The sequence below is a fragment of the Bubalus kerabau genome, chromosome 18 (assembly GCF_029407905.1).
Source record: "Bubalus kerabau isolate K-KA32 ecotype Philippines breed swamp buffalo chromosome 18, PCC_UOA_SB_1v2, whole genome shotgun sequence".
Lineage (NCBI taxonomy): Eukaryota > Metazoa > Chordata > Mammalia > Artiodactyla > Bovidae > Bubalus > Bubalus kerabau.
In genome coordinates, this window is record NC_073641.1 from 26,167,220 (window position 1) to 26,182,351 (window position 15,132).

The 15,132-nt window shown below is 42.5% G+C and overlaps 1 protein-coding gene across 2 annotated transcripts in view; it reads left to right on the top strand.

The window, feature by feature from the left end:
• LOC129633109 (chondroitin sulfate proteoglycan 4-like) overlaps positions 1 to 14,726 on the top strand; it is a 69,618-nt gene extending 54,892 nt beyond the window's left edge. For both annotated transcript variants that reach the window (XM_055554893.1, XM_055554894.1), the window contains 2 exons: positions 10,152 to 10,335; positions 10,977 to 14,726. In XM_055554893.1, coding sequence (XP_055410868.1) covers positions 10,152 to 10,335; positions 10,977 to 13,024 — 2,232 coding nt within the window. In that variant the 3' untranslated portion in view covers positions 13,025 to 14,726. The remainder of the gene's footprint in view (positions 1 to 10,151; positions 10,336 to 10,976) is intronic.
• The last annotated feature ends 406 nt before the right edge of the window (positions 14,727 to 15,132 follow it).

Below are 15,132 nucleotides of genomic sequence, written 5' to 3' on the forward strand. Positions count from 1 at the left end.
TGTCTCATAGTTCTGGAGGCCAGAAGTTGGAACTCCATTTCACTGGACTGAAATCAAGGCATTGGCAGGGCTATGCTCTCTCTGGATGCACTAGGGGAGAACTTCTTCCACGCCTGTCTTCCTGCTTCCGGTGGCTGCCAGCCTTTCCTGGCATGTGGCTGCACCTCTCTAATTTCTGTCTTCGTGGTCACATTGCCTTCTCCTCTTCTGTCTGTATCTTTTAGCCCTCTGCATCCCTCTTATTCATGTGATTGCAGTTCAAGCCCACCTGAATAATCCAGGATACCCTTCCCGTCTTAGGAAGATTGACTTAGTCACATCTGCAAAGTCTTTGCCATAGAAGGTAACATTCACAGGTTCAAGAGATTTGGCCCTGATATTTTTGGTGGGTGTTTTTAGCCTAGTATGCTCATACAGAATAAAAGCAAGGTGTCCCATACGATCTCACTTGGTAGTTTTATTGAAGGACTCCATGCTTGTAATGGTATAAGGCCCATGAGAATCTATGTCTGTGCGTGTGTGCTAAGTCACTTCAGCTGTGTCTGGCTCTGCAACCCCATGGACCGTAGCCCACCAGGCTCCTCTGTCCATGGGATTTCCCAGGCACGAATACTGGAGTGGGTTGCCATGCCCTTCTCCAGAGGATCTTCCCAACCCAGGGATCAAACCCAAGTCTCTTACATCTCCTGCATTGATAGGTGGGTTCCTTACCACAAGTGCCATCTGGGAAGCCCAAATCTGTGTCTGAGAGTGTTAGTTGCTCAATTGTGTCCAACTATTTGCGACCCCATGGACTGTAGCCCACCAGGCTCCTCTGTCCAAAGAATTCTCCAGGCAAGAATACTAGAGTGGGTAGCCATTCCCTTCTCCAGAAAAAAAGAACTCTGGTCTGGCAGCAAGTCTGCTTCCATATAAATGTGGATTTGGACCTCTCTGTCAGGTAGGGCTGTAGATGGATATATTGCTAGGCTCCCATGAAGAGCTTTTTGTTGTAATATTTTTATGTAGAGTATGGAGGAGCATGGATAATTGTTTGGGCCTGGTTTTCAGTTGCCCATTTCTAGCTGGAGATTTCCAGATATCACCATTTAGGAACTTAAGTTTCCTAAAATGCCTCTTCTATCCATTTCCAGTAAGGAGAGTCATGCCTGGGACTTCACATGCCTGATACCTGGGCACCCTCTAAGCTGGTTCATCCTGAGCTGCCCCAGACTTCTGACCTCTTCTGGGAACCTTTGAACCCTCTATGCCCAGCTAGCTGTTCACTGCAGGCATGGTGGTCCCAGTCCTGGTGGAAACAAGAAAGGGCTCACAAAAAGGAGTCACTTCTCTGAGATCATCCTTCAGGAGCGCAGGATCTTGTTGGTTTCCCACTCTTAGCCTTTAGGACTTTTTATTAACCTATGTGGAACCTTGGAGATTTTATCTTTTTGAACTGTTTGGATTCCTAAAGTATCCTTTCCTTACAAATATCTGTCCAAGATAGAGATTTTTGGCCAGTTCTCTTTCCCTTGCTCCTTCTGGCCAATCATTGTCCTATCTAGAAACATGCCTTTTGGCAAAGCCATCATGTTATGGAGAATCAAGTGAGTGGCCTGCATGTTCCTCCTCCTCCCTGCCTCTTCACCCAGCTGACCCTGAGATAATTAGGTTACTCTCTCCTCCAGTGGGAATATCAAAGCTACTATCAACTTTTAGTACCCACTGTGGGAAAGATCAGGCTTCCCTAATGTCTCAGACTGTAAGGAATCCTCCAGCAATCCGTGAGAGCTGGCTTCTATCCCTGGGCTGAGAAGATCCCCTGGAGGAGGGCGTGGCAACCTGCTCCAGTATTTTTGCCTGGAGAATCCCCATGGACAGAGGGGCCTGGTGGGCTACAGTCCATGGGGTTGCAAAGAGTCAGAAACGACTGAACGACTAAGTACAGACAGAGGGAAAGATCAATGTAAAGAACTCGTGTTCTGATTTTCTTATCAGAGTCATGGGGAGCTATATTTAGAAAGACCCCCAGAATGAAGACATAATCCAGAATTTTCTAGCCCTGCCCTTTGGCCAAGTTTGACCATTTTATTCTCCAACTCTCAGTCCTGACCACATGTACTTTTGGATAGAAATTGCCCTCAGTCTGGAGCCAGGTGGGAACTCCTTTCCTTTCAGCTCTATTCTCTTTCCTTCAGTGTCCTATGAGAAAATCTACCTTATCTACAATGGCAGCAGTAAAGAAAAGGAATACAACCTTCCCTTAACTTGCTGTTTGTAATAGGTACAGTATGTGGAGCTATTTCTTTGAATCCTTACAAGCTCTGGCCAATAGTGACTGCAGACATGGTGGTCCCAGTCCTGGTGAAAATAAGAAAGGGCACGCAGAAAGGAGTCATTTCTCTGAGATCATCCTTCAGGAGCACAGGAGCTTGTTGCTTTCCCAGTCGTAGCCTTTAGGACTTTTTATTAACCTACATGGAAACTTGGAGATTTTATCTTTTTGAACTGTTTGGATTCCTATAGTCTCCTTTCCTTACAAATATCTGCCCAAGGTGAGATTACTGACTGTGTCCTAGACAGGCCAGACCAAAATGGCACTTGTCTGCCCTAATCATACCTACCCATTCACTTTCCACATTCCTGAATTCCTTAGGGTTAGAGAGCCTAACTTGTGAATTTCTGGCTTACTATAGTGCCACTGAGCTTTCTGGGCTTCCCAAGTGGTACTAGTGGTAAGGAACCCACCTGACAATGCAGGAGAGGTAAGAGATGGGGTTTGATCCCTGAATCGGGAAGATCCCCTGGAGGGGGAAAGGGCAACCCCCACTCCAGTATTCTTGCCTGGAGACTCCTGGGTACAGAGGAGCCTGCCGGGCTTCAGTCCATGGGGTCTCAAAGAGTCAGACATGACTGAAGTGACTTAGCACACACTGAGCTTTCCACACATAGGTACAATGAACTCTGGAGTCACACAAAACTGAATTAAAACTGAGTTCTTATACCTGTTGGCTAGTGAATTATTTAAATTTTCTGAGCCTCTGTTGTTGTTGTTTTTTTTAATCTGTCAAATGAATATAACAATCCCTCCTAAAACAAAAATAAAATGAGTTACATATGGGCCAAACAGAATGCCTGGCATATATTTAGGGCACAATTAAAGTTAGGTACTGTCAATGTGTTTTTATTAAATAAATGGGTAAGATGTCTTGGATTGCCTTATTTCTACTGCTTCATGATATAAATGTACACTTTATATTAAAATTAGTAAAACACTTTGTAAGTAGTGTAGCTGTTTGTTAAACAAATATTTACTGAATCACCAAGTGTAGAATGGTGCATGCTTGCGTGCTAAGTCTCTTCAGTTGTGTCCGACTCTTAGCAACTCTATGGACTGTAGCCCACCAAGATCCTCTGTCCATGGGATTCTCCAGGGCTGTCAAGGGCTGAACCCATGTCTCCTATGTTTTCTGCATCAGCAGGTTCAGTCTTTACCACTAACACCACCTGGGAAGCCCATAGAATGGTGAGCTAATACTTATTTACAAAGCAACTGAAAGTAAGCTTCCAAAATATGTGCCAAAATTCCAGCCTACAATTTCCTTTGTTTTATGAGAAAATATTTATTTATTTAGGCATATTTTAGAACTTTCTGATTGCTTAATATTCTCATGCCATGATTCACTATAAAAAATGAATATAGCTTTCCATCTGTAAGTAATTGTTTAGTTAGGGCTTAGATCCTTTCTTGAAAGCCCTAGAAATGCCCAAAGCCCGCCATTTTGAACATTGATATGGCAAAAGACCAATTAGGTCAAATGCATATCTGCAAGTCAGATATGATTCTGTATTTTAATGCATAAATGGATGCTCAGTGAGATTAAATGATTTGCATAAAAGACACAGAGCTGGCAGTTGGTAATATTTATATTTGACTTTGGGTCTGATCAATCTGGCTTCCCGGGTGGCTCAGTGTAAAGAATCTGCCTGCCAATGCAGGAGACACAGGAGATCCCTGGGTCAGGAAGATCCCCTGGAGAAGGGAATGGCAACCCACTCCAATATTCTTACCTGGGAAGTCCCATGGACAGAGGAGCCTGGTGGGCTATAGTCCATGGGGTTGCAGAGTCAGACACAACTGAGTAACTAAGCACCTCACAGTGGCTGATCAATCCAGGGCTCATATTTTACTACATTCCTGTGGTTCCATTTTTATATTAATGAACATCCTTTTCCTTCTTGGAGGAAGAAGGTTAATGGTTCAAGTAGTTGGGGGCAAAAAGTTGCCAGTAATGTGACTCTAAAGAAAGAGCTCTTATCTGTAAGCCTGGACGTCTGGGTTCTGGCCCCTGCTTTGCTCCCAGCTAGCCCTGTCACTGCGGGGAGGGAGAGGATTACTGAAATGCCAACTTCTTTGAGCATCTCAGGAGCCTCTCAGCTGCAAACTTTAACTCATCACACAAAACCCAATAGAATCCCTAGCCTTCTTAGAGCCAAATCTGTCTCTTTGGTCTCTGATAAATGTTTTTCTTTGTGGTTCTGTAGGAATCAAGGCTATGAGATCCAGAATGTTTAGATTTCAGAGATCCAAAGGATGTTATCCTAGTGTCCCTTCTAGTAAAAGCACTACTCTGAGAAGGTCTAGGATTTGGAGCCACATATCCACCCATTCGGAGAAGAATACAACCTCAGTAAAGTCCTAGAGAAATGGACCAGTTTGGAGGTGGGGTGCATCTGGGATAGTCTACAACCTCTTGTTGATTTCAGAGTGCCAAGGCACTTGCCCCATTGTACATAAACGGAGTCATCAGAGAAAAGGCACTGTTGATCCCTTCTTGAAGTTGATATAGTAAAACACCCCAGGATTTACTTTTTTAAATTGTTATATTAGCTTTTTATTTTGAAATAATTTCAGACTCAGAAAAAAATTACAATAGAATACAGAATTCTCTTATACTGTTCATCCACATTCACCAAATGTTAGCATTTAACTGCCTTTTAACTGCCTTTATCATTCTCCCTATACACACACACACACACACACACACTTATGATATTTTGAGTTTTGAGAACCAGTTACAGACATGATGCCTCCCTTACCAGTATATTTAGTAACATATTTGTATTTATTTACCTCTATATTTAGTACATTTATTTTTAGCTCTGTATAGTTCCTAAAAACAAGAGGCCATTCTCTTATATAACCACAGTTTAATTTTCAACAACATGAAATTAACACTAATGCTGTTTTATAATCTATAGACCTTACTCAGATTTGACAAGTTGTTTCAGTGAATGTCCTCTATGGCAGAGGGGAAAACCCACAGCACAAAACATAGCAAATAGGTGTCAGGAGCCTTTAGTCACCTTTAATCTGGATCCATTCCACAGTCATGTTGACTTTTGTGACCTTGCCGTTTTCTGTGGCCAACAGGCCAGTTATTTGTAGGAAGTCCCTCAGTTTGGTTTATCTGATGTTTCCTCTTGTTTGGGGCAAGAGAGCCACAAGAGAGGCCGGATTCTTCCCAGAGCTTCCTGCCCGGTGCTCGCTTTGCCCTGTCCCTGATGATATTTTCTTTTATCACTTGGTCAGGTGCTGTTTTTCAGGTTTATCAACTGTGAAGATACTATTTTCCCCTTTGAAAATTAGTAAGTATCTATGAGGAGATGCTTTGGAACCATCTAAATATCCTGTTTCTCATCATAATTTAGCTCAGTAGTTTTAGCAGTCATTTTAGGATTCTTACCTGAAGCGTTTATTACTAGTTGGTTGCCAAATGGTGAGTTTTCTTTTCTTTTTGAAAATAATTGTGCCTGTTATTTATTTTTGGCTGTGTTGGGGCTTCATTGCTGTGAGGGCTTTCTCTAGTCGCGGCAAGCGGGGCTACTCTCTAGTTGTGGAGCACGGGCTTCTCACTGCGGTGGCTTCCCTTGCTGCAGTGCCTGGGCTCTAAGGTGCGCAGGCTTCAGTAGCTGGGACGCTTGGGCTTAGTAGTTGGGCTCAAGGGCTCCAGAGCACAGGCTCAGTAGTTGTGCACGGTCTTAGTTGTTCCGTCGCATGTGGAATGTTCCAGGATCAGGGATGGAACCTGCGTCTCCGGCATTGGCAGGCGGATTCTTTACTACTGAGCCACCAGGGAAACCCTGACTTTTCTGATTTTCTATTTTTCTTTCTATATTGAAATTATACACCATTCAGTTTCTAATGACATACCAGAAAGATTGTAAAAGAGAAAATATCTGGGCTAATCTAAATCCATAGGAAACAAAAACACCCCTTTCCCCTCCCCTTAATCCCAGAGCCCAGGTACTTTGCTAAGTGGCTTATCTGTCTATATTTAACACAGTGGAAATATGCAGAGCTGTTGGAAGTTGTTCCTAAGGCTGCTTTCTATTTGAGGTAACAAGTAATTCCTAATCTTCTCTGAGAACCTTCTCTCCTCAGGTTGACCCTGCACTTTTTCTCATAAGGTCTTGATCTTATTCTTCCTTTCCTGGCCCTCTCTCAGCATGCACACACACACAGGCACTCTCACAAATACACCAACTCACACACACACACACACCCCTTAGAACCTGACTTTTAAAGCTGGTGAAGCCAAAGTTGTTTTCTAAACATCACCTCAACCCTTTTATCCTCTTTCAAGGCATGACTGGCAAGTTGACATTCCACAGGTGCCCTCACTTCCTTTGACTTCTAACTCAGCCCTTTCAGTTACCTGTTCTCTGGTCTTGGAAGCTCACACACTCAAGATGAATCTAATTCCATTCTCTCTCTCTCTCTCTCTCCAGTGTAAAATGTCACTTTGTTATCTACAGTTTCTTACTCTTAAAATGCCTTTCAAAAACAGAACTCAGAACAGACCTCTCCTACATTAGGCACCTGAAATACAGAACTATGTTTAAGACTCTTTGCCAGTTACTTCTTTCAGAAGATTTCTGACCTTCATGTCTATTCTTCCCATCTATGAAAACCATTCTTTCCATGGGAAAATAATTTTCCTTACAATAGACATCAAAAGATCTTAGATTATTCTAACAATTTGTTATATGTTTTTTAGGGAAGCTGACTTTCACTCATACCAAAGAAGCAGTGGCCATGAATGACCTGTATCCACAAAAACCTTCCTCCTGGTTAATAGTCTGTTAATTTTCATATTAAGAAACTGGATCTTGTTTGCCTTATAGTATTATACTTCTCAAGCAGAATGGAAACATTTCAGAAACCATCCTCTGGTCTAAAATCCATGGCACAGTCACCTGCTTCTAGGAGGAGGAATATATTGATAACTAACCTTTTGTCATAAATCTTAAACTAGGAATAGAAATGGTAGATCTACTAAATAAAACTGACTTATTCCCCAGGAACTTCTAGGGTATTCAGTTACTAGTTAGTAGCAGAAATTACTATCTTTGGAGAAAGTCCAATTTCTCATGAGTCACCTTGTTTTTTTAATTAGGAAATGTTGAGAGATGATATTTTCTTCTCCCCACTTAAAATCCCCAAGTGACAGCACTTTCTTGCTTTATCCTTGAATAGGATGAGAAACAAAAAACTCCTCATCAGCAGTTTTGGCCACTCTGGGAACACAGATCTTTTATTCCATGAAATTCACTAGCCAAAAGCCTTTCTGGTTCTAGATACACCCACTGTCATGAGCAGAGAGTCAGAGCAATGCATTACCACACCTCTGTTAATTAATACATTACAGTCATCCTTACATATCTGTAGGATTTTAGTTCCAGGACCATCCCTCCCTATATCCCCCACCACTGCCGCTAAATCACTTCAGTCATATCCGACTCTGTGCGACCCCATAGACGGCAGCCCATCAGGCTCCCCTGTCCCTGGGATTCTCCAGGCAAGAACACTGGAGTGGGTTGCCATTTCCTTCTCCAATGCATGAAAGTGAAAAGTGAAAGTGAAGTCGCTCAGTCGTATGCGACTCTTAGCAACCCCATGGACTGCAGCCTACCAGGCTCCTCCATCCATGGGATTTTCCAGGCAAGAGTACTGGAGTGGGGTGCCATTGCCTTCTCCGATCCCCCACCACTGCAGATACTAAAATCTAAGGATGCTCAAGTCCCATATATAAAATGGAATTGTATTTGCATATAACCTGCACATATTCTTCTGTATACTTTAAATCATTTCTAGATTACTTACAATACTTAATACAATATAAATGCCTTATAAATCATGGCCAGTATGTAACACATAACAATTTTGACTTTTGGAACTCTATGGGATTTTTTTCCCAAATGTTTTTGATCCATGGTTGGTTGAATCTTTGGGTGTGGAACCCACGGATATGGAAGACCATATTTCCAAATACTGACTGATGAAAATTTCTCTGTAAATTATATGATAGTTTATCCTCAGAACTTTTGACATGGGCAGTCAAGTACTTTGGCAGAACCTACCTGTAAGTTCAGATATTGTAATAGATAGCAGGTCAGAAAAAGATGTGACCTATAGGAGTTAAGGGTTGAGTATTTTATCTCTAGCCTTCCCTTCTTGGTTATAGTTTTAGAATGTTCAGTCGCTGTTGTTGGAGGAAGGGCTGCTCGCATGGTATTTTCATGGTAAACCCACGAAAATAATGAGTTTAGGCAGTTGTATCAACAAGATACTGGGTGGGACCGTCTCCATCAATTGATATAAAAAGGACCTTGATAGTGTTATGTGACAGCCTAGATGGGAGGGGAGTTTGGAAGAGAATGGATACAGGTATATGTATGATTGAGTTTGTTGTCCACTGGAAACTATCACAACATTGATAATTGGCTATACTCCAATATAAAATAAAAAGCTTTTCAAAAAAAGGACAGTGATAGGTCACAGACATTAAGGACTTTGGTTAAATCTTGAAAAGTATCTTAAGCAAGATGGGAAAACTTAAAAATCAGTAGGAGTTATACTTGCAAGAGAATGATATACACCATATATTAAAATTCATGAATTAATGATGATTCTCAAGCAAATAAAACAAAACCAGTGGTCAGTGTTTGGAGATTGGAGCCAAGGGACTCATTCTTCTGAAGAATGATATTACAAAGAAAAGAATAAAACACTTATCCTGTCTGTCCTGCATGTACTGGTTATCAGTGCAGCCAACTAGCTGATAAGAGAAAGTTTTTTATAGATGAATTCCAAATAAGAATGAAGAAGGAATGATGAATAATATCATTTTGTCACTGTGAAAATAATGTGCTTAGTTTCTCAGTCGTGTCTGACTCTTTCTGACCCCATGGATTGTGTAGCCTGCCAGGCTCCTCTGTCCATGGGATTCCCCATACAAGAATACTGGAGTGGGTAGCCATTCCCTTCGCCTGAGGTTCTTCCTGACCTAGGGATCGAACCTGAGTCTCCTGCATTGCAGGTGGATACTTTACAGTCTGAGCCACTGGGGAAACCCATGAAAATAATGAGTTTAGGCAGTTGTATCAATGAGCACGTAAAACTGTTAGCTGATAGACTTATGGGGAGCTTAAAGATAGTTGGATCAGTCTGGCAACACTTGAAGCCACCTATCAATCTTAACATATCCAAAAGAGAAGAAGCCCAACATTATTTTGCCTTGTGATGCAATGAAGGAGGAAATATACATGTAAAACATTCTTACTGCAAAACTGAACCTGATTCTTACTAAAGCTCTAGATATAACTGCAAATACATAAACACTATAGGTACCAGAGGACCACATTAAATGATGCCATATAGGTAGTAACTGAATATTTGAAAAAAGTTATCTTTTACTAATACTTACTAGAGCATTTACAGATGAAATTATCTGATGTCTGTGTTTTGCTTCAAAATAATCTGTTGGGCAGAAAAGTAGGAATACATATGAAGCAAGATTGGTTGGGAGTTGGTAGTTATGATGCTGACATGGAAGTAAAGGTTCATTATAAACTTGCTATAATATAGATACCGCAGGCATCAGTCATCTCAAAATCAATGTGCTTTTCTTTCTCTTTTGGTAATAGAATCACCTAGGTTTGACAAATATGTTACCACACTTTTAATGTTCCTAAATTTGCATGGAAATGTGTAATACTCTGAGGATGAATAAACCCTGAAAAAACATATATCTCTTCCAATTGGGATATATGTTTATTCTCATATGATCCCTGAAGCCAGGGGCTGATTTTTCTTACTATCTGGCCAGGTGAGTGAACAGCTGATATTGTACCAGCATATGGACTGGGAAAACACAGGCTGGACCGCGGAAGACTCTTTCACGTTCACAGTGTCCTCCCCACCAGCAGCTCTAGGCCCTGAGGAGTTTCATATAACTATTTCGTATGAAATTAACGAACCTGGTCGGCAGAGTCATCTGCTTGCAAATACAGGTAATTCCACCTTATCCTACTGATAAAGTCAGTACCTTATCTCCACTTATTAGAACAGGGACATTTGGGGAATAAATCTTTCCCTTTTTAATCATCAATGCCATGATATCAATCTTTGAAATAAAACTTACATGGCTATGAAACGTGTTATTTCTTTATGTATGCTTTTTCTCTGGGCCTCTGCTTTTTCCTCTCCTGAGCCTTAATAGTTTCAGTGGGGAAAGAATGGAAAATTAGCTTTCAAGAATTCCTATTTGTACTTCCAAATGGGGACTTCACCATGCCCATGACTGAAAACTGTTGATGAAAAATGAACATAACAAAAAGGGTAAATTCTTGAAAAGAAAGAGATACTGAGAGCTATACCTGTTTCTATGGTAAGAGAAAGTCCAGTAGTGGGAAAGTTAGGAGATGGACTTGTTATAAATGAATCTCAAGGTTTAAAACTCTCTTACTTGAAATACTGACTTCATAGTGTGGGCATAGTGTGTATTTAAAATTAATTTTTTTAGTATGCCTTGGGTAGCAATGCTAATTCAGATACTAAGGTGTTTTGGATCATCCACTGGGACAGGCAAATGTGAGATCATTTGAAAGTTCTAATGAAATGCCACTTTGTTCTTTTCATGTGTTTTTAACAGGAGCTGTTGTCAAGGAGGGAGACAAAGTTCTCATTGACCAATCTAAGTTAGATGCGTCCAATCTCTTACTTAAATTGCCCAAATCTCAGCGTTCTTCATACGAAATTTGGTTCCAAGTTACGTCTCTTCCTCACCATGGAACTCTTATGGTTGGAGAGAGAAATATTACCAAGAGAAAACCCAATTTCTCTCAATATATAATTAATACATTTGGAGTCACATACCTTCACGATGACTCTGAATCACTGGCTGATAACTTTACCTTTGCCATTTGGCCCAATGAAAAGAGCAAGTCCACCATGAAGCCAGAGGCTGACTTTCATGAAGAGATGTTTAACATCACCATCACTCCTATAAATGACCAAGCACCAGAATTAAAGACAAAAGGGCTTCGATTGCAAGTTCTGCAGGGCAGTAGGTTGGTTTTAGGACCTGAAAACCTAAAAGTGAAAGATCTAGACAGTCCTCCAGAAGAGATCAGGTATGTGGTCATCCGTGATCCTAATAATGGCTTTTTGGCAATGGCTCACCATCCACATATACGTGTTCACCACTTCACACAAGCCGACATTGATAACTCTCAGGTGTGGTTCATACAAGATGGAAGCCCATCCTCTGGAGCGTTTTACTTCAGTGTCACTGATGGCCAACACCGCCCACTCTATAAGCTCTTCCACCTGGATGTCATCCCCGTCTCCGTCACCCTCGTGAACCTCACTGACCTTCTTCTTCCACAAGGCCAGACACATGTCACCATCACTGGCGCTCACCTGTCAGCAGTGACCAATGGGAGGAGCCCCCACATCACTTACGAGGTTATGTGGCCCCTCCAGCATGGGCATCTGCTCATTGAAGACCAGGAGGTCGTCAGTTTTGGACAGGAAGATCTGAATTTAGGAAAGCTCTCTTACCACATGACAAACCTCACTGCCTCAGAGGACCAGCTACAGTTCTCACTGTTTACCTCAGAAAGCAACCTGACAGGACAAACACTGTGCATCAGAGTGCAGCCGTTACTGCGGGTTACGTCAGACCTGACAGTTGCCAACAGAGTGGCCCATCAGCTGACAAGAAAGGACCTTGATGCTACTGAGCTCGCTAACAGGACTAACAGTGATCCCAAATTTGAAGTGACAGAACCCCCTGTCCACAGCAGACTTGTACGAAGAGCAGGATGGGACACTGCCTTGGAAGATGCTACTCTGTTCACTCAGAGGGATATTGACCAAGGACTGCTGATTCTCGAGCCGCATGCCAATCTAACGGGCCCCAACAGCCTCAGTGACTCCTTCACGTTTCTGCTCAGGGCAGACCACGTCCAACCAGCAACAGGGTGTCTCCCCTTCACCATAGTGCCACCTGACCCCTTTCTTTCGCAGACTTTTACCCCCAATGTGTCCTTCTTAGTCACTGATAACCTCGTGACTATCGGTCTCTCTCAGGAAAAGCCTGTGGTTTCCTCAGAACCCACAACACAGACAGGAACTCTGGGGAAGCTGACCCAGACCAGATGGCCGCAAGCAGCTCCCTGGGGACGACACAGTGGTGAAGAGCCCACTCTGGATGTCACGGCTTCTCCCACCAGAGTCATTTGGTCACCAGATGCCACCAGAGCCAGCCCTGGGGCCCCCACCCAGACCAGGGAGAGCAGTCACCCTCTGATGGTCATCATGCCCCTGACAGTGGTGCTCTTCCTGCTAATAGTAACCGTGGTGGCCTCGTGGGTCTGGCTGCTGGGCCGGAAGGCAGAGAAGGCAACACCTCTTATTAAGCCCCAGATCAACCTAGAGCCCACAACCGCAGGTCCTAGGCCAGAGAGGAGCACAACGGTTCCCACCGTCACAGTGACGCCTCTCCCAAGAAGCTCCGGCAAGGCTCCAGTCAGTCTTTTCAGGGCCCCACTGTGTGAACGCGTGGAGAAGTCTCCAGCTTCCGAGCCAGCAGAAAGATGTGCTCCATGGGAGACATGGATGAATTTGGATCCTGACATGGTCAAGCTCTGCAGACAAACCAACCCAGCACTGAAGCACAAGCAGTACTGGGTGTAGACTCAGGGCACTCGTTCCTCACTGACCACCTGCTGTGTGCCAGGTCCTGGGATACCAAGGCAGAGAAATGCTGGTTGGATCAACCGAGAAAAGCCTGGCTCTGCCACCCCTTGGTGCTCAGTTTCAGCTCCATGGTTAGATGCTGGCAGGTGCTTACTGTAACTTTTGTGCAACACTCACCTTACGGGGCGTCCACAAGTTTTGTGTGCCTTCTTCTAGACCCAGTGCTCTGAGTGTGCTTAAGATTTTGTCACTGTTTACATGACAGAACATGCTGACCTGACTGCAGATTAACACAGGAGCTATAGTTAGTGGAGGAAGGCTTTGAATGTTTTTCCTTGAAGATTCACTCTCTGAGTGAGTCAGTGAGGAAGTGAAGGAACTGTGTCAGCAAATAGAAGAGGGAATTGATCGTATCTGTGAGTTTGTTTCTGGTGTTTTTCTGTAATGACTTTTCCTCCTTGGAGTCTCCAGCTTTGATTTCCTAATGCAGGAAATGCCTTGGTGCTCTAGATAGTGGGACAGTCTGGCCCCTTTTGAAGGTATTCATTGAACACATTGTGTTTAATCAAGAGGCCTTGTCTATTCTGATTTGTAATATCAAACCTGTTGTACAAACATTATTTGAAGCCCTAAGGGATAGGTTTAATGCTTTTGTGATGCCTCAATTTGGCTTAACTTTACAATGAATTGAAATAATGGCAAATTTGTATTTGACTTGCCTAGTCGCGCCTACAATTGGCCAACCCAGCTTCAGTTTCCACAGCTATAAAATGGATACATCAATACTTCTATTAGTTAGAAATGCTTTGGGTAGCAAATCATCAGACATCTGCTATGAGTGGGATTTAGGTTGGGGACTGGTGAACTTGTTCTGTGCAGGGCCATATTGTAAAAATATTTTGGTTTTGTGGATCATGTATGGGTGTTGATTTTTATTTTTTAACAACCTTTTAAAACTGTAAGAACAATTCTTAGTTCCTGGATGTGACCCACAGACTGTAGTGTGCCAGTTGTTGGTTTAGCTAAGCAATAAAAATTTTGAATTATTTCAACTAACAAGCAGCCCAAGGTGGATATTCCAAGGCCAGTTCAACAGTTCAAAGACATCATCGAGGACTGAAGCTCTTTTGTTCTTTCTACTTTACCTTCCTCTAGCTATTGGCATTTCAGCCTTTTGTTTAGTTCCTTGTGACTGTGAGATAGCTGCTGAAGCTCCAAGTAATATAGCCCCACTCAAAGGCAAAAATCCTAGTGGGTGAAAAGGAGAGATGGCTGAAAGACTTTTTCTAGAGAGGATCTTATTTATTGTTATTTATTGATATTTTTTAAAAATCTTGAGGCCTTCCCAAGCATTTCCCCCACTTTTATCTCTTATTGTCTAGAACCGAGCTACATGTTTCCCATCCCTTGACCAACCACTGGCAAAGGGAAAGGTGATTTGCATGATTGGCATCTCTTCCGGAGCTGGGACAGGATTCTGCCAGCTCAGAGATCAGTGAATCCAGGAGTCCTCTGGTAGTCTAGTGGTAAGGATTCAGTACATTCACTGCAATGACCCTAGTTCAGTCCCTGGTTGGGGTAACTGAGATTCCACAAGCCATTCAGCAGGGCCGAAAAAATTTTAAGAAAAAATCAATGAATCAGCCCACCATGTAATTACAGAGGGCTGGGAAATGGCCATAAGACAGGCAATGAATAAAATCTACTAAAAAAGTTTTCAAGTATTGAAATACTTGGGAAATGAAGATTTGGAGTTTTCAAATTGGTATCTAATATCTCCTTTTCATATTTTAATGATTTTCTTAAAGCCAGTGTTTCTAGGGTGGGGGGAGGGAACTTCTTCCTAAGAGACATTTGGCAATATCAGGAAACATTTTTGGATTTTACAGCTGGTGCTGATGGCATCTAGCGAGCATAGGCCAAGGATGCTGCTAAATATCCAATGTTGTACAAGAATTTTCTGGCCTCAAAAGTCAGTAATGCCAAGTTGAGAACCCTGGTTAAAGTCATAAATGTGGAGTTTTCCTTTATATCCAATGAAGGATTAATAGATCCATTACCAAGTCTAGGCAAAAACTGTATTCTAAAAATGGAATGGAAGGGTA